At 35.9% G+C, this 21213-nt stretch overlaps 1 protein-coding gene across 1 annotated transcript in view; it reads right to left on the bottom strand.

Annotated features, from left to right (window-relative positions):
* Window positions 1-212: 212 nt before the first annotated feature.
* MIA2 (MIA SH3 domain ER export factor 2) overlaps window positions 213-21213 on the bottom strand; it is a 111205-nt gene continuing 90204 nt past the window's right edge. The window contains 5 exon segments of the mRNA XM_045848536.1: window positions 213-755; window positions 757-905; window positions 1983-2202; window positions 2852-2910; window positions 8436-8558. Of these exon segments, the coding sequence (XP_045704492.1) occupies window positions 726-755; window positions 757-905; window positions 1983-2202; window positions 2852-2910; window positions 8436-8558 (581 nt within the window). The 3' untranslated portion in view covers window positions 213-725.

Below are 21213 nucleotides of genomic sequence, written 5' to 3'. Positions count from 1 at the left end.
GGGGCAAAAGGGAAAAATAACTGGGACAACTGTAATAGAATAAACAATAAAAAAAGAAATATGGTACACTTTTGGTAAGAACATTGAATGGGAAAGGCCCAACATAAAGCATTAGTTTTAAGCCTCAAAGCTATTGGGAGAAATAAACTAACTTTTGTAACCATAGCTATGAAAAAACATCCTGATTTCATTATTATCAATGTCGAACAAGATTTTAAATCAGTTAAAATTTATTTAATTAAGCATAAAGTTACTTTCACATTTGCCTACAACCACAGTAAATACAGTTTTGGCATAAAGACACAGTCTTTGGAGTTTAAAACATCCCCAACTGCAAAATTACATACAGGAAACCCCATCATTGTTTATGTAATAGTGGATTTGTTCATCAAATTAAAATAATTACACTATGTAGGATAAAATAAAATGGAAATAATTTACTCATAAAATTCATATTTAAATCATCTTTATTTACAAAATAGTATCCTGAGAATGTAATTTCATTAAGCTCCAATTTGAGCATAAGTATAGCCACTTAAGTAACAGCTGTTACTTAAACAGAACATGAGAGAAGGCGAAATTACTTGATATATATATATATATAGATAGATAGATCATGTATCATAGAAATGTACACTTGTAAACTATAATATTAATGTCACCCCAATTATTTTAATTAAAAGAAAAGAATAATAATTACTTTTGAAAAGAGACCAAAAATATTGTCAAGTTTCTTGTGGTTCTGGATGTTCATTCAGTAGCTGGCTCATTTGAAGGCGGAATCAACCCTGGTGGAACCTCACTTCTACTTTCAGGATGTGAGGGTGGGGCTGGGGGTGGGGGAAAAAATCCAGCTCTTGGGGGAAGATAATGAGGAAAAGCTCTCGGTGGGTAGACATTTCTCACTGTTCAAAAAGATTAATAAAAGACATTCTTTTATCTTTAAGCACCTATACTGCAACCCTAATAAATCATTAGCTTATAACTTCTAGTACCTACCTATCTTTACATTCAAAAATTGACACCAGAATAATTGATCTAACAAATGGAATTTTTACAACATTGAGAAAAACATACTTCCTTCAACTACACATGATTAAAGGGAATATCATAAATTTTAGACCCAATTTTTTACTTATGAAAATCTAACATGTTAACACTTTTTAAAAATAATTATTTCAAACTATACAAACTTACTTTTAAGAAGTTTCCATGTAATATATTTTCACCAGACTTAAAATTCAGACCAGTAATTCCCAATTCCAATTTGATATTATCCTAAAACATTTATAGTTATATCAAACACTGCCTAAAAATTCCCCAAACAAAATTCATTTTAATTCACATCTTAAAATAAAAGAGGAATGAGGGAAGGAATGACCACATCAGGAAAATAACAGGCTTCTGCCTACTGTTTGCTAATCATGCATCTATTCTGTAAAAAACTATCGTTCTAAATGGCAATGTATAAACATAAAAGCAATAAAGTATTTAATTTTTCTGATGTGAGGCTAAAAGAATTTCAATAAATTCAACAATTAGTCCAAACACATTTTAGATTTAAATAAGTAGGCCTGCATGAGAACTACTTAAGAAAAAGGACTTGACTTTAAAAATACTTTAGCCAGTGATTTTAATGCTAAAATATAATTGTAATTATTTTCCCTAATTGCCATAGTAACCAGTTTCTGTCAAATAAGGTACAAATAATTTCAGTCTTAACATAAGACTGCTGCAAAAATTCAATGATCTTGACAAGCAAAATACAAAAATAATTCCATATTATTGAGATGAATCAAGCTGAAAACTCATTACAGTCTACTGATGGTTGGCTGCCTTCCCTAAGGCAGTGTACCAAAGTAATGGTGCACTCACAGAATGTGAGAAAAGTTTTCCTCCACTATATTAGTACATGAATAGGAAGTGGACTTAACATGCTGATATATGCTGTAAAACATATACTTTTTTAAAAAAAAGCATACTTGCAAATGGGGGAGGTGGTGGACCAGGAAAGTCCCTCGGAGGAAAATAATCACGAGAAGCTCCGTACATGCTGCCCGGAGGCGGAGGGAAAGGAGGACCTCTTCTCATGTACGGGCCCCTTACATCCACTGGGAGCAACGGACCTCTGACTGGAGGAACAAAGCCAGGGCCAGTTGCTTCACTTTTGGTGGGGAGAGATGCATCAGGCACATTTAAATTCTGTAACAAATTGACAGATGACAGTCACTAAAAATAAAAGCAAAATTTGTAACCATTTCCTAGGCAGCTAGGCAGAAAGCAGTGCATGATAGTCTTAAATGTCTCCAGGGAAAGATTCAAACAGATTTCTACATCAGATGGATTTTTGCCATCACAAATATTTTATTAATTCAAACGGAAAACAGCTTTAACCAACAAAGTAATATTCTGACTCAAGATATAGCACACGAATAGCCCAAGAGTACAAAATCATATATTCTTTTATCAAGCATACACTGAAAAGAAGATGCTTATGTTTATATTTTCAACACAAAATAAGGCAACCAAAACCAAAATTGTAAACATAGTAACAAAAATATACTTCAAAACATTCAAACAAAAATCCAAGGGGAGAAAATCCAAATTCTTGTTTAACTATAATAAAATAACTCAAGCCTCTAGCTTAAAGACACATTACAGTCTGTAAGTTGTATTTTATTATCATTAGGTACATTCCAGAAAAGAAACAGCTATAATGCTAAGTAGGAAGTGTATTTGTCAAAATAAAAGAGCTATATATCGACAACTAGATTCCTAGCTAAATTTCTGTTCCATTTAACCAAGAGATTAGAAGGGTCCCAAACAATAAAATTCCACTTTCAATACTTACACCAAGATCGTCTTTGCTGTCATTTCTACTGGATTCCATTTCTGAAGACTTTGGCCCATCTAGACATAAAAGTTAAACCATGAATACATGACTTACCACCGCATTCCTAGAATAGCTCCAGATCACAAAGAACAGTGATGCTTCCCCATCCCCCTTGTCAGCACATAAACCACCTTGACACCAGCAACCTTTATTAGGGCCACAGAGAAGACTGAGGACCCTGGGAACCTTGGCAGACTCAAATCAAAGTTCTGCAAAGGCATGCCACAGCCTGCTCCTAGGCAATCCTGCTCCAAGCAGGATCATGAGACTCCTAGAAAGGAGCATTCCTCCTCCTTTCTTTCTTCTGTCCTCCTTCTTTCATTTTACTCCCACCTCACTTCCTTTTTTTCTCTCTCCTTCCCTCTTTTGCTCCTCCCTTCCTCCCTCTCACCTTTCTTTCTTTATTCCTCCATGACATAGTACAGACTAGCCTTTGAATTTAGCCACTGTTTCTAAACAAATGTTCCTAAACTTTGTTATCAAGAACTACTCTGACGCCTGAGAACATTCCAGCTCTAAGTTAATGCAACTCTCTGCTTCCACTGTTCTCATGCCTGAGCCACATAGCACTTCTGGGGTAAAATATACCTCGGAGCCATGAAGACTGGCACCACTCCAGGCTGACAGCTGCTTACTGCCTAGCTTTCCTTCTATGTCTTCTAAGCCAGTTTTCTCCTCAGCAATTTCCAACCCCCATTCTCCTCAAAAGTATTATTCCAGACACTTAGAAACTCCCTTAACTTTTTCTAATCAAACATATAAATATAACAGCAATTATATTGCTGTGATATTTCCTATTATCATGGAAAAGGATCCTTCTAGACAATCTATAACTCTGATTCTGTGCTCAGAATCCCTCCCTCCCCTCCAGCTTCCTTAGGGATTTTCCTTGGTCTGTTGCCTCCCTCTTCCCTTTCTGCAAGTCTCTCCCAACTGCTACGTAAAAATGACACAGAATCCCCCTACAGCTAGCCACCTTGTTCCTTAACAGTCAAGAACTATTCTATACACATTGTTCAAAATTCCTCCCATTTTATTCTCATTTTACTGTAATCTATTTGCAACATCAACTGTTCCACTGAAATGGTTTTCCCCAAGATCAAAAGCAGTCTTTTTTTTTTTTTTTTTTTTTGCTAAACACAGTCCTTATGTTATTTCTCACCATGCTGACTACTCCCTCCCTCTTTAAATCCTCTAGCCTTTAATTTCTGTGATGGTACCCCTCCTTCTCTCCATCTCTTCTTTCTAGCTGCTGCTTTCTTCAGTCTCTTTGAGGGTACCACTACCTCTAACCACGCTTACATAGTGGTCTCTTCAGCATTCCACCACTGGCCCAATTTTTGTGCCCTTCTCTCCTTGAGAAATCCCCTCTACTCCTACAGCTTTAATTTGATGTATACATACTATTAATGACTTCCAGATGTTTAATTCCCATCTAGATATTTCCCCTAGGACCTGAAAGCTTGAATTGCCTATCTGGCTATTCATGCAGGTGTAATAGAGGCAATGCTAATTTTCTAAGTTCAAGATGTAACTTATAATTTTTCTTGTCAAATTTCCTTGCTGCTCCTTGTTCCTTGTCTCAGAACAATGAATGGCCCAGATGCCACAGCCAGAAACCTGAGCATCAGCCAAGATTCCTTCTTCTTCCTGACTCCCACATGCCTTCAATTCTAATTCCTCCCAATTCTGTTTTCTCTATGTCTGTTCCCATTTATCTATCCCCTCTGCTAAATTACCACTATCACTCATGTAGATTCCTATCATAAGTCTCCTAAAATATTACCCTGCCTCCACTCCCTCCAACTATTCACCATAATGCAATCACAGCAATTCCTCTAAAATTCAGATCTGATTATATATATTTTTTGTTTAAAATATCTTTTAATGTGTTTACCCTGTGAATAAAGTCCAAATTTCTAAACAGGTATGCAAGACCCTGAAAACCTTTTTTGTATATTTTATTGATTATGCTATTATATTTATCCCAATTTTCCCCTTTTCCCTCACTCCACCCTGCACCCCCCAACCCTCCAGCATTTCCCCCACTTAATTCATGTCCATGGGTGTACATATAAGTTCTTTGAATCCTGTTTCCTATACAATTTTTGACTTCTCCCTGTCTATTTAATGCCTACCAATTATGCTTCTTCTTCCCTGTACCTATTCCCTACCTATTCCTCCCTTCCAACACCCCACTGAAATCCCTCTATGTGATGTCCATTTCTCTGATTCTGTTCCTGTTCTAGTTGTTTGCTTAGTTTTTGTTTTCATTGTTTTTCTTTTCTTTTAGGTTCATGTGTTGATAGTTGTGAGTTTGTTGCCATTTTATTGTTCATATTTTTTATCTTCTTTTTCTTAGATAAGTCCCTTTAACATTTCATATAATAAGGACTTGGTGATGATGAACTCCTTTAACTTGACCTTATCTGAGAAGCACTTTCTCTGCCCTTCCATTCTAAATGACAGTTTTGCTGGATAGAGTAATGTTGGATATAAGTCCTTGCCTTTCATTCCTTCAAATACGTCTTTCCAGCCCCTTCTTGCCTGCAAGGCTTCTTTTGAGAAATCAGCTGATAGCCTTAGGGGAACTCCTTTGTAGGTAACTGTCTCCTTTCCTCTGCTTCTTTTAGGGTTTTCTCCTTGTCTTTAATTTTGGTAACCTAATGATGATGTGCCTTGGTGTGTTCCTCTTTGGGTCCACTTTCTTTGGCACTCTCTGAGCTTCCTGGACTTCCTGGAAGTCTATTTCCTTCACCAGATTGGGGAAGCTTTCCTTCATTATTTGTTCAAATAAGTTTTCAATTTCTTGCTGTTGTTCTTCTCCTTCTGGCACTCCTATGATTCGGATACTGGAATGTTTCAAGTTGTCCCAGAGGTTTGTAAGCCTCTCTTCACTTTTTTTGAATTCTTGTTTCTTCATTCTGTTCCGGTTGGATGTTTATTTCTTCTTTCTGCTCCAAACTGTTGATTTAAGTCCCGGTTTCCTTCCCTTCACTGTTGGTTTCGTATACATTTTTCTTTATTTCATTTTGCATAGCCTTCACTTTTTCCCCTATTTTGCAACCATACTCAACAATTTCTGTGAGCATTTTGATTACCAAGGACTTTAAATTCTCCATCAGATAGGTTGGCAATCTCCTCATTGCTTAGCTCTCTTTCTGAGGTTTTGCTCTGTTCTTTCGTTTTGGCCCTATTTCTTTGTTAGGGGCCCCTGTTAAGTTGTAATAGGGCAGGGCCTTAGATATTCACCTGGGCAGGGCAACCCTCCTTGCTGTGCTGCAGCCCTGCCTGGGGGGGGGGTGGCCAGAGAGGGAACAATGCAGCTCCCCTGCTGGCTCTAGTCCACTTCTCAACAAACTCTGTGTGAGACTGGCAGTTTTCATCACCAAGGCAATTGCTGTAGTCCACAGCAAGCTCTGAGTCTCAATTTATTCTTAAGTTAGCCCCTCCGAGCAGCCTGCTGCCTCAACGCAGCCAGCCCCAGCAAGGCCCTGAAAACTCTATGCACTACTTACCTCCTCACTATTTGTTTCAATATACCCAGACTCACACTCCACATTGCAGCCAAAACTTACTGGGCACTCTTAATTCTAAATCTTCTCCTAAAATATTATCACCATTATTTTGGCCCACCTAATTCCTCCAAGAAGATTTTCTTGACTAGCCCACACACAAATACTAATACCCCATCTTGGTGAGTGTCCCACATGCTCCCATGACATTTTGTACTCATTACTTCTGTCATTATGTTGTGCAACACTGTATGCACAACCTCAAGGTACAAGGAATGCTGAGCTCCTGCTCACCACTGAAACAGAGCGATTTCAATAATGCCTGTCATACAATGAGCATTCTATAAATATTTAGTGCATCAATAACTGGGTCCCAGAGGTCCGCTACCCTCTCATTTCAAAAAAGAATAGGGATCAAGGCCATGGCTTAAGTTAGGCAGACATGGGTTCAAATCCTGCCTCAGATACTTTCTATCCCAAGATCATAAGCACTTTTTTGAGTATTAGTTTATCTAAAAAATGAAAATACTAGTGTCTACCTTCATAGATTCATTGTGAAGGTTAAATGACATAATTCACTTTCATTCAATAAAATACTTATTGACCACTAGGTGCTAAGTCAATGTATTTCAACCATACTTCTCTCCATTCTCTTTCATGTAAATACCAAATAGTAACAAAGCAATAGTAATACATTACATTCATGTAAAACTTTTCAATTCACAAAACGCTTCCACACACATAAACTCACTTAATCCTCAAAGGCCTTGTCAAGTGGTCAATATCCCAGTTCTACAGTGATTATCTATATGACTGTTACTGCTTTTCTCGTTGTTTGCTTATACTGTTGTTGGCACAGACCCCACCTCCCAACTGATTTTTCAAATTCTCTCAAAAATAACTCATGTGGCACATCCCTCTTGGAGATTCCCCTGATCCTTCAGACAGATAAGCATTCTCCCTTCCTGTGAACCCAGCATATTCTCTAGTGAGATTTACTATTCTCACCAGCATTAAAGATACATGTCTTTCTCCCCCAATTATTAGTATAATTATAATAAACTATGCCTTATTACAATTACATTGTCTGCAATATCATGCAGGGCACCTTCTAAACAAGAAGCACTTAATATTGTCTGCTTAATTGGATGTTGTTCAATTATCAAAAATAAATAAACATGTAATAAAATTAAATAGCAGTAGTTTAATTATACATATATTTTCATTCCATTATGCATGAATTAATGGGGGAAAACAATTTCAAAAGCCTAACAAAAAGAATTTAATTATAACTAATAACAGAAATCTAGGCCATAGGTCTGTTTTCTAATTATTATTAAAAAATTTTTTTCTAAAATGATTAGTTCAAACAAATAATGCTCTCCCTACAACTATATACCCTTTCCTAAAGAAACTTTTACCAATAAATTTATATTAATGTTCTATTTATGTTTTAATCTTTTTATATTCTTAATTTCTTTATATACTTCTGATTGATACATTAGATACATATACTTCCCAACTTCAGTGGGTTGCTTTGTAGTGATTTAAGGAAAAGAGAGCCTGACAAATACTAGGTTCCTCAGTAAATGTTACACAAAATGTTTAAATAAGAAAATTGATTAAACCAGCAACAGAGCATGCACCCAAATTATTTTTCTGGTGAATTTTCACATATCCATTCACATCAGCCTAATTTCCCTCATGGCTAAACAGGGTATATGTAAGTTTACTGGGAAAATTACAAAATTAATCATGGAACAGAGTAAACTTTCCATCACAGGTTAACAGAGTCAACTCATTACCATGGCGCCCACACCAATCACCAACGTCTACACAGACACCATGGGCACCACAGACTATGTGCAACACAACAAGAAATACAAAACCAGGAACATTTCAGAAAAGAAACTGTGGCCTTTGGAGTTACCACGTATAGCAATTATATGGTCCTTTATTCAGCTTCTAGTTTTTTAGTTTGCCACCATTATTTAAAAAAACACAAACATATACAAAGTATGTATTACCTGCTTTATCCTGTGATGGCATATTAAAACTTCTGAGTTCTGCTGGCCCAGATAGTCTACCAGTATTAGGATAAAATCTGTCTTGCCTTTGTGGAGGAAGAGCTGGATCAAGATAAGGTTGGCCTGAAAAAACAATTTTTTAAATATTTTCACTATCATAAAAATAAATCAAGTTGACTTAAGTTTAATATATTGAACATAGACATTTCTCTTGTTTTCTAAAAGATTCTAACCATATTCTTGGCAAGTAATAGTAAAGAATTTTGGGAAAATTACATATTGCACTAAAGGCAATAACTTTATCTGCTTTTATAATAAACACAAGCATAATATGCTACCCCAAATTTTTAAAGTTTGACTATAATGTGTAAATTAAAATGTGAATATAATTTAGTTATATATATTCACGTAACTTTCAATTTTAGTAACAGTAGGAGACAGATGACATCAATATGTCAAAAAAAGATGATGAAAAGATAGCTACCAGCAAAGAAAGAAAAAACAGAATATGTTGTCGGTGTAGCAAAAAAATTAGCAGAACAGACAATAATAAAAGAAATGGTCACCAACGTAGAAAGCAAATTATTCACAGGTCATTCATTACTGATTAAATTGTCAGTAACTTAAGTATTTTGGAATTTAGTGCCCCTCTAAAACTGAAAAGGAAAATTCTGACAAAACAGATGAATGGAAGGTTCACAATGCTCAGATTACGGACATCTGGACAGATGCACAACTGGGCACAGGCTCTGACGCAGGTGCTTCTACAGCCACCCTCCTTTGTTCCCAGGGGTTAGGATGATAAAGTGGTCATTCCTGGGTCCCTATAGAATTCATCATTCTTGAAAAAAACATACAGGTAGTGCATCTTATCCTTGATAGGTGATGGCAAACTTTTGACAGATTAGGTTTGCATATGCCCAAATACAAAAATATGGGGAAAGTCAAATATGTGGAAGCCCAAATATGGGGGAATTGTGTGACCCTCTCCTATCCTTATACACACAGACAAATGGCCCCAAAATACCTTCTATAACTGTTCTAGGCAGTGGTTCATAATATGAACTCCATACAGTGTTGGATATGCCAGTCCTCACCTGACTCAATCCCATGGAACCTCATTGATACACCTCTCCCACACAAACCCAAGAAATCATGTGGCATCAAGCAGAATACACAGAATGAATTACATTTAATGAGCTCCCAAGGGTCAAGGGATATAACTTAAGAGAGCCAGATCCACATGGGCTTAAAGGCTCATTTCCTCCCCCTTTCAGAATCTTAGCAGAGCTGTCTCAAAGGGTCTGAATTAGCCCCAGGGAAGAAAAGACCAATACCAAGCACCAAGAACTAAACTGAGTTTCCCCTTTCTACTCCAAACATACAGACTGCAGACTTGGGCAAAGGGAGAAAATAGGGAAACGGGAAAACCTCACGACTCTTTCTTAATCAGGTCTCAGATACCATATCATTATTTTGCATCTAAAATACATCCCCACAGTATCAGCAACTTCAGAAACATAAAATTTTGCTACAAGCTTACTATTTTATAAATTATATATCCACACTGTCCTCTACTGGCAAAAGTAATCCATTCCTTAAATCTACCCGGGACTATTATATGCCAGAGTGACACATTGATTTTGGCACAGTCCATGCATGCTCTTAGTCTAATGACAGAAATACACACATAGAATGGGATCAATGCCTTAATATAAGGACATACAAATAATATAAGAAGTGGTCTATGTAATTCTGATGGAAAGAATCAGAATGTTGTTAAACAGGAGGTAAAGCTTGCCCTGTAAGTCAGGAAGAAGGAACAAGTAAACAAGGATACACTGGTCAAATTCAAATACACATGTACACATACACAATGTAATAAGATGAATTATGTGGAAGGCATATCACCAATGAAAGGCTTAAATGCAGCAAATAGGACATAAATTCCTTTCTTTTTTGCTTTCTTACTTGTTTTCTACCACCTCTGTAAGAAAAGAGTTGATCAGAAAGAATGGGAGAAGGAAAAGGATCAGGTTAAAAAATGAAAACGGGGTGGGAATAAGTATACAGGGCATTCTGCAGCAATTTCATAAACTAAGAATAAGAATAAAATTCAATTATGTCTAGTTTCAACAAAAATACTGTTCACCTCTTTTCATTCCTTAACAAATCTTGGACTGCAATTGTTCCCTGACCACCTGCTTTAATAATCTGGAGTCCTATCATGTAACAGGAACATCAACATGGTTGAAAAGAGAATTATAAAAATGGATTAAAGGTTAGAATTTCTTTTTAAATTCAATACTGCTCATTCACCAAGTAAAATAACCATTTCCACTTAAAAGAGAAAATGAAAAAATCTAATAATTAAGGAATTTAAATGAAATGAAAAGAAAAATTTCCAGAAGTAGTTGCTAAAAGCAATGATATTGATAGGTAATGACTCAGGAAAAAGAGAACAATGGCAAAGAAAAAGTGTCTAATAGATTGCCAGCCAAGATGGAGGCCTAGGTAGATACACTGTGTCTTCTCACACATCTGAAGGACAGACAACAAAGAACAACCAGACCTGCCAGAAAACTGAACTGTATGGAAGTCTGACAACCAAGGAGTTAAAGAAACATTCATCCAGACCTATAGGAGGGGCGGAGAGGAGCAGCTGGGCAGAGAGGACTCACAGCAAGGTGGAGGCTGGGGGATCAGCCAGTCCCACACTTGCAGTGGATAAACCGGAGGGAACAATTGGGGAGCGAGACAGACCTCGCCACCCAGTGTTCCAGTGTGGGGAAAATAAAGTCTCAAAACCTCTGAATGAAAAAACCTATGGGGGTTAAGGAGTCAGGAAAAACTCCCAGCCTCACAGGAGAGTCTGTTGGAGAGACCCACAGGGTCCTAGAACATATACAAAACCACCCACTTGGAAGGGCCCAATATGCCTGTAGTTAGTGGAAGAAATGACTGAAAGCCAGCCGAGAGCTAAGCAAGAGGCACAGTTCCCTCTCGGACACCATGCCACATACAGTGCCACAACAAAGCAATGTGGGTTGTTCAGTCCTGGCAAATACCTGAGGCTCCACCCCTTACTAGGTAACAGGAGTACTGATACAAAAAAATATGGCCAAAATGAAAGAACAGATCCAGGCTCCAGAAAAAATAAGTGATGAAGAGATAGCCAACCCATCAGATGCACAGTTCTAAACACTGGTAATCAGAATGCTCACAGAAATGGTTGAGTATGGTCACAAAATAAAGGAAGAAGTAAAGACTATGCAAAGTGAAATAAAGGAAAATGCACAGGGAACCAACAGTGAAGGGAAAGAAACTGGGACTCAAATCAACGGTCTGAAACAGAAGAAAAAAGAAACACCCAACTAGAATAGACTGAAGAAACAAAAATTCAAAAAAGTGAGAAGAGGCTTAGGAACCTCCACGACAACTTTAAATACTCCAACATCTGAATCATAGGGGTGCCAGAAGGAGAAGAGGAAGACCAAGAAATTGAAAACTTGTTTGAACAAATAATGAAGGAAAAATTCCCCAAGCTGGCAAACAAAATAGATTTCCAGGAAATCCAGGAAGCCCAGAGAGTACCAAAGAAATTGGACACAAGGAAGCACACACCAGAGCACATCATAATTACATTACCCAAGATTAAAGAGAAGAGAATCTTAAAAGCAGTGAGAGGAAAGGAGATAGTTACCTACAAGGGAGTTCCCATAAGACTATCAGTTGATTTCTCAAAAGAAACCTTGCAGGCAAGAAGGGGCTGGAAAGAAGTATTCAAAGTCATGAAAGGCAAGGACCTACATCCAACATTACTCTATCCAGCAAAGCTATCATTTAGAATAGAAGGGCAGAGAAAGTGCTTCCCAGGTAAGTTCAAGTTAAAGGAGTTCATCATCACCAAGTCCTTAAAGGGACTTATCTAAGAAAAAGAAAATAAAAAATACAAACAGTAAAATAACAAACTCACAGCTATCAACAACTGAACCTAAAAAAAAAAAAGCCAAAACAAACTAAGCAAACTGGAACAGGAACAGAAAGACAGAAATGGAGATCACGTGGAGGGTTATCCACCAGGAGGGGTGTGGAAGAATGGGAGAACAGGTACAGGGAATAGGTAGCATAAATGGTAGGTAGAAAATAGACAGGGGGATATTAAGAATAATATAGGAAATGTAGAAGCCAAAGAACTTATATGTACAACCCATGGACATGAACTAAGGGGTTGGAATGGGGGTGGGAGGGAGTGTGCAGGGTGGCGGGGAATAAAGGGGGAAAAATGGGACGACTGTAATAGCATAATCAATAAAATCTATTTTAAAAAGGTGTCTAAGAATCAGACTTATGCAAATATAAAGATTTAATTTAAGATAAAAAGTGATGCAAAATTGACAAACCAATATATACTATTAAAATAACATCTAATGGGCTAAAAATACCTCCTTACCCTAAACATTAAAACAAAAATAAAATCCTGGTTAAAGGCTTAAAAATCGAAACAATTTTTAAAAAATTTTTAATGATATATTTTATTGATTATGCTATTACACTTGTCCCATTTTCCCCCCTTTATTCCCCTCTGCCCTGCACAGCCCAATTTTTTAAATTTTTAGATGAAAACTATGACTACCTCTTTGATCTAGGAAGAGGTCTCAAACAAAACAAAAACTGTATAAAAATGAAGATGGGTTAGTTTACCTATAACAAAATTTGAAACATGTATAATAATCATATCCATTAATAATAAATTGAAAAAAATATTTGCAAAATACAAAAAATTAGTATGTAAAATATACTAAAACTCCCTATTAAGAGATAAAATGGATTAGGTAATTTAAAGAAAGAAACATATATGATATATAAAATTAAAACATTCTCAAGCTCACTTAAAGAACTACAAAGAAAAATGAGATAAGAATTTTAACTCATATGACTAGAAATGTTGAAAAAAGTTTTACATCAAGGTTTGGAGAAACAGGTACTCTCAAATACTTCATGTACAGCTATACACGTCTTGAGGACAATGACACAGTCTCTATTAAAAGTGAAAATATGCATACCCTGTTATCCAACAATTTCATTTCTTGGAATCATCTATAAAGAACTTATGTGCAGCCCTGGCCAGTGTGGCTTAGTTGAAGCACTGTCCTGTAAACTGAAAGGTCATGGGTTCAATTCTCAGTCACAGCACATGCCTAGGTTGAGGGATCGTCCCCAACTGGCACACGTGCACAAGGCAACTGATTGATGTTTCTCTCCCTCTTTCTCTTGCTCCCTTTCCCTCTCTCTAAAATCAATGGGCATGACATTGGGTGAGGATAAATATAGAAATAAAAATAAAAGAATATTCATGTAAAAAAGTGTTCATGGCATCATTGTTAGTATTGGTGAAACACTGGTAACACTGTCCTAAATACTCACCAAAGGAGCCTAGATGAATATATTGTAGTATATTTATATACTGAAATACTGTACAGCAATTAAAGTTTATACATATTGAAACAGAAAGAATTCAAGACCATATTGCTGATAAAGAAACTTGATACAACAGAAATATACATTTTATTAAATATCATATATAAATTTTAAGTTTACACACACAAAACTCACGAGTAGTTGCCTCTGGGAAAGGCCCCAGAGATGGCCCCAGAGATGGAACTAGAATAGACTTTAGCTTATTTGTGCAGATAGTGTGGTATTTTTATGTTTTATTTACACAATCACAAACAGACTCATGCACAACACACATGCACACACACATCTGAAGCAAATATTAACATATACATCTGGGAGGTAATATACAGGATTTTGTTACATTATCTCCGTTTTTGTTTCTTAATCTGTAAAATGTGAATAACACCTTCAAGTGTGTTAGAATGACTAATAAAAAGCACTTAATATAGTATCTGGCACAATGTAAGGGCCCCAACATAAATGTAATGGTGAAATTTTTTAGTATAAACTATATTAAAAATACAGTACTGACTGGTCTCACTCAAATTTATGACCGTAAATTTCAAATGGATACTCAACATTACTCTGATCATACATTTCACTAATGTTTGAGTTCCTTCACTCCTCTAACTGGCTATTGTCTACCTTTTTCTCTCTCTTCAAAACCCTGACAATCCCCCTCGTCTCCCATCTCCAGTTAGTAAACTTGCCACATCAATATCCTCAGTCACCCTCACCCATCTTTAGATCTGTACCCACTTGCTTCTTTTTACAAAGCACAAAAAGGATTCAGCTCTATTTCTCAATTATACTCTGGATCCCATGTGTTTTGTCTACTACTCAGGGTTTCACTTTTATAATGATAACCTCTCCAATACATCATCAATTTCTCCTATCTTGGATTATTCTCATCAGCAAATAAACATGTTGTAATATTTCCCATCTTTAAAAAATAAAAATACCTATCCCACCAGTTACCATCTCTAGCTTTTATTGAAAACAAAATTTTTCAAAAATTTGTTTAAATTTGTCACCACACACTAATCTCTCCTCAATCTAAAAACTTAAACACAGATTTTTCAAGTTTATGTAAATATATATATAAAGCAGTAACTTAACCAAATATTAACAATTAGAATATACAAAAAGATACAAGTGATATAAAAGCTACACACTATACAAGAGCCCAAAATTGTTTAATCAACATTAAAGTAAATAGCATCCTTTAAGAAGATAAAAGCAATGAAGTTTTTAGGGCACTTTATTAAGTTTATGAAGAATCCAAATCTCAACAAGGTGATCAAAAATGAGCCTACCTTAAAACACACTATAATTCTATCAAATGAATCTTGTCCAGAAAGAATGTTCAGATTACAGGACAATGATCTGTATAAATGTGTACAAATCACAAGACAGTCAAGTCAAATCTATGTCTGTGCTTTTAAAGCTATCTAAATTGCTTTCATCTGCTTAGCCTCCTTTTGTTTCTCAAAGTAAAGTTAAAAACTGTCCTTATCAATTGATGTTTGAAACACTGATGTTTCTCTCCCTCTTTTTCTCCCCCCACCCTTCCCCTCTGTCTAAAAATAAATAAAATCTTTAAAAACAAAAAAGCTCCAATAGCCATGGGCATGTAAAGCACAGCATAGGAAATAGAGTAGCTAAATAACTTACACGCATGACCTGTGGAAATGAACAATGGTGTGGGGATTGCCTGAGAAAAAAGGGGTTGCTAGGTGGAAGGGGGCAAAGACAAAAAAATTGGGACACCTGTAATAACATAATTAATGGAATAGAACATAGTTATAGAATAAGTAAAAACAAATGATAAAAGTAAAATCCGTCAGGTGGACTGCATTCATGACATCAATTCTTTACCCCTCCTTGTATATCCTTGTCTTCAAGAGGTAGAATATATTTCCTGCCCACTGATTCCAAATTCTGTCATGTGACTTGCTTTGATCAATCAAATGTTAGCTGTTGTGATTCAAAGAGAGGCTTTTCTACTGAACCAACAGCAACAAGGATGAGGGATTTGCAGAATAAAGTTCCATTTCTGATGGAATGAGCATTAAGCAAGGTAAGTCATATTGGTTAAATTTTTGTTGCAGTTTGTATTAAGAATTTATAATGAGCTAGTTATTTTTAGAACATATTCCTGTTAAAATTCCAACTGACTACTATATGATATGTGATTAAAAATTCATTCATCAATAATATTTTTCTGCTAAAATTGTAAAGATTTCTTACTAAATTCATTAGACGAAAACTGTTTCTTGATCTGAATGTTAGTTATGTGGGTGTACTCAAACTATGAAAAACATCACCAAGATACGTAAAAGTACTTGCACTTTCCTACGTGTATTGTACCAAATAAAGATTTTTTTTTTAGTTTTGATTTTAAAATACAGATTCTCAGAACAGCAAAAATACTACAGAGAGATCCTGTGAAACCTTTCCAGTTTTCCCCAATGTTTACATTTTCTATTAACTATATCACAATATAAATACCAGGAAAGTAATGTTGGTACAATGCATGTGTATAGTTCTGGGTATTTTATAACATGTGTAGATTTGTGTAACCACCACCACACTCAAAATACACGTTTTCCATTTCCACTAAGGTCTCCTTCATGCTATCTTTGTAAGTCACGTCTACTCTCTTCTCCCTACTAAACCTAACTCAGGGCAACAAGTAATGTTTTCCATTTCTATCATTTTGAGAGTGTTATATACATGGATCATACGACCTTTCAAGATTTTTTTCCCACTCAGCATAATGCCTTTGAGATCTATTCAAACTGTTGCTTGGATCAATAGTTCACTCTTTCCACTTTGATTCCACTGTGGTCAGAGAACATATTGTATGATTTCAATTCTAAATTTGTTAAGGCTTGTTTCAGGCCCAGCCTATGATTTATCTTCGGAAATGTTCAGATGGAGGTTGAAAAGCATCTGTATTCTGCGCCACTGGGTGATATATTCTGTAAATTGTAGGTTAGGTCACATCGGTTGATAGTATCACTCAGTCTTATTTATATCCTTGATGATTATTGTCTGTCTAGCTATGAATGCTGAGAAGGGTGCTGAGGTCTCCAACTGTAATTGTGCCAACTGTCTATTTCTCCTTTCAGCTGGATCACATTTACCTTCACATACTTTGTAGCTCTACTGTTTAGCATATACACATTTAGGATTTGCTGTCTCTTCTTGATTCTTTTTATCATTATGTAATGTCTTTCTCTGTTCCTGGTAATTCATTCTGAAATTTACTTTATCTGATATAAATAACAGCCACCGCAGCTTTCGTTGGATTAATGTGTGCACAGTGTATCTTTTTCTATCATTCAACTTTCAACATACCTACCTATACTATTATATTAAAATGAGTTTTGTATAGACAGCAAATAGTTAAGTCATGGTTTGTTCGTATGTTTATTTATTTTTATTATTAAATGTATTGTGATGAAATTGGTTAATAAAAACATATAGATTTCAGGTGTACAATTCTCCAATACATCATCTGTGTATTATATGTTCCCCAGCCCAGGTCCAGTCTCCTTCCATAACCATTTATCCCCTCTCTACCCTCTTCTAGCTCCCCCACTCCCTTCCCTCTGGTAATCACCACACTGTTGTTTGTGTCTATGAGTTGTTGTTTTTTGCCAACTCCCTTTACCTGCTTCATCCAGTCTCCCAACCCCCTTACCTTCTGAGAGCTTTCAGTCTACTCTCTGTATCTATGAGTCTGTTTTATGTTGTCCATTAGATTCCACGTATAAGCGTAATCATGCAGTACTTGTTTTTCTCTGACTGCCTCATTTCACTTAGCATACCGTTCTCCAGGTTCAACCATGCTGTAGTAAAAGTTAAGATTTCCTTCTTTCTTTTACAACCAAGTAGTACATCATTGTGAAGATATATCACTGCTTTTATATCTGCTCACCAACTGATGAACACTGCTTTCAAAACTTGCTATTATAAATAATGCTGCAATGAACACAGGAGTTCATATATTCTAATTAGTGTTTCAGATTTCTCTGGATATATTCCCAGAAATGGAATCGCTGGGTCATAAAACAGTTCCATTTTTAATTTTCTGAGGAAATTCCATACTGCTTTCCAAAGTGGCTGCACCAATTTGTATTCTCACCAACAGTGCACCAGGGTTCTCTTTTCTCCACATCCTTGCCAACACTTGTGGTTTGTTCATTTGTTGATGATAGCTACTTGGACTTGTGGTTTTAATTTGCATTTCTCTGATGGTTACTGACACTGAGCAACTTTTCATATGTCTATTGGCCATCTGTATGTCCTCTTTAAAAAGGTGTCTATTCAGGCCTTTGCTCATTTCTTAATTGGATTGTTTTTTGGTATTGAGTTGTATACGTTCTTTATAAATTCTGGATATTAAGCCTTTATCAATCAGATGTATCATGGGAAAATATGTGCTCACAATCAGTGAGTTGTCTTTTCATTTCTGGTGATGGTTTCCTTTGCTATGCAAAAAACTTTTTAGTTTGATGTAGTCTCATTTATTTGTTCTTTTGTTTCCCTGGCCCAAGAAGACGTATCAGAAAAAAATATTGCTACAAGAAATATCCAAGATTTTTACTTGTTTTCTTCTAGAATCTTTATGGTTTCAGGTCTAAATGTAAATCTTTACTCCATTTTTAGGGTTAATCTTCTTTATGGTGTGAGAAGGTAGTTTAGTTTCTTTTTTTTTTTTTGCATGAATCTTCCAATTTTACCAACACCATTTATTGAACAGACTGTCTACCCCATTGTATGTTCTTGCCTCCTTTGTCAAATATTAATTGACAATAAAGGTGTAGGTTTCTTTCTGGCCTCTCTATTCTGTTCCATTGATCCATATGTCTGTTTTAATGCCAGTACTATGCTGTTTGGATAACTATGGCCTTATAGTACAGTTTGATTGCTCTTCTTTCTCAAGATTGTTGTTGCTCTTTGGGGTCTTCTGTGGTTTCACATAAATTTTTGGAGTATTTGTTCTAGTTCCGTAAAATATGCCACTGGTATCTTGATAGGAAATGTGCTGAATCTATAGGTTACTTGGGTAGAATGCACATTTTAATGATGTAAATCATTGCTACCTATACATGATCACAGAATACACTTCCACTTATTTTATCTCCTTCAATTTCTTTCTTCAGTGTCTTATCATTTTCTGAAGATAAGCATGTTACTTCCTTGGTTAAATTTAATCCTAGGTATTTTGTGTGTGCGTGTGTGTGTGTGCAATTGTAAATGGGATTGTTTTCTTAGTTTCTCTTTCTGATAGTTCACTATTGGTGTATTAAAATGCAACTGATTTCTGGATATTTTTTATCCTGCTACTTTACTGGACTCATTTATCAGTTCTAGTGAATTTTTGGTGGAATGGTTAGGGTTGTCTATATGCAGTACCATATTTTCTGCAAATAATGACAGCTTTACTTCTTCCTTTCCAATGTGGATACCTTCTTGTCTGATTGCTATAGGTAGGAATCCAGCGTTACATTGGATAAGAGTAGTGAAAGCAGCTCTGATGATGTGGTTCAATGGGTTGGGCATCATCCTGGGAACCAAAAGGTTGCCTGTTAGATTCCTGGTCAGGGCATGTTCCTGGGTTGCGGCCCAGGTCCCCAGTTGGGGGTGTGATAGATGCAACTGATTTTCTCTCACATTGATGTCTCTCCCTCTCCTCCTTCCTTTCTCCTCTAAATATAAATAAAAACTTTTTAAAAAGAGTGGTGAAGCAGACATCCCTGTCTTGCTCCATAACATAAGGAAAACACTTGTAGATTTTGCCCACTGAGTATGATGCTGGCTGTGGGTTTGTCATAAATGGCCTTTATTTTGTTGAGGTATGATTCCCTATTCTCACTTTGCAGAGAGTTTTTATCACAAATGGGTGCTGGATTTTATCAAATACTTTTTCTGCATTATAAATATGATTATGTGATTTTTATCCTTCATTTTGTTTACATGGTGAATCACATTTATTGATTTGCAGATATTGACTAATCTTGCATCTCTGGAATAAATCTCACTTGATCATGGTGTATGGTGTTTTTAGTGTATGTATTGCTGGATCTTGTTTGCTAATATTTTGTTGAGGATTTCAGCATCTATGTTCATCAGGGATATTCGCCTATAATTTTCTTTCTTTGTAGTTTCTTTACCTGGTTTTGACATTAGAATAATGCTGGCCTTGTAAAATGAGCTTGGGATTCTTCCATCCTATTAAATATTCTGGGATCATTTGAGAAAGCTAGGTGTTAGTTCTTTGAATGTTTGGTAAAATTCACCCGTGAAGCCATCTGGTCCAGGACTTTGTTTTATGGGAGGTTTTAAATTACTACTTCAATTTTATTAGTTGTAATCTGCCTATTTAGACTCTCTGATTCTTCATGATTTAGTTTTGGAAGATTGTATGAGTCTAGGAATTTATCCATTTTGTCCAGATTGTCCAATTTGTTGGCATATAATTATTGGGATTATTTTCTACAGTCCCTTATTTCTCTGGTGTCAGTAGTCACTTCTCTTTCATTTCTGATTTTATTTATTTGAGCCCTCTCTCACCTCTTCTTGATGAGTCTGTTTAAAGATTTGTCCATCTTGATTATCTTTTCAAAGAATGAGCTCTAGGTTTCACTGATCTTTTGTATTGCCTTTTTTTAGACTCTATTTTATTTATTTCTGCTCTGTTATTTATTATTTCCTTTCTTCTACTTCCTTTAAGGGTTTTTGATGTTCTTTTTCTAGTTCCATTAGATGGTTTATTCGAAATGTTTCTTGTTTCTTGAGGTATGCCTGTAATGCTATAAATTTCATCTGAGGACTGCTTTCTTTGTGTCCCAAGATTTCAAGTTGTTGTGTTCTCATTTTCATTTGTTTCAAGGTATCCTTGCTCTCACTGTTCAGCCTATTCATTGTCTAGTATCATGTTATTCAGCTTCCATGTCTTTATATTTTTCAGTTTTCCTCTTGTGATTGATTTCTAGTTTCATGCCATTATGGTCAGAGAAGATGCTTGATATGATTTCAATCTTCTTAAATATACTGAGACTTGTTTTCTGTCCTAACATGTCCTATCCTAGAGATTATTCCATTTGCACTTAAAGAATGTATATTCCACTGCTTTGAGGTGAAATACTCTGAAGATATCAATTAAATTCATCTGATCTAGTGTGTCACTTAAAGGCCACCATTTTCTTGTTGATTTTCTGTCTGGAAGATCTGTCCATTGATGTCAATGGGGTGTTAAAATCCCCTACTAGGACCCTGGCTGGTGTAGCTCAGTGGATTGAGCATA

This window comes from Phyllostomus hastatus, unplaced genomic scaffold (assembly GCF_019186645.2).
Source record: "Phyllostomus hastatus isolate PE091 unplaced genomic scaffold, TTU_PhHast_1.1 phas_contig_62, whole genome shotgun sequence".
Lineage (NCBI taxonomy): Eukaryota > Metazoa > Chordata > Mammalia > Chiroptera > Phyllostomidae > Phyllostomus > Phyllostomus hastatus.
This window is presented reverse-complemented; position numbering and strand designations above follow the sequence as displayed.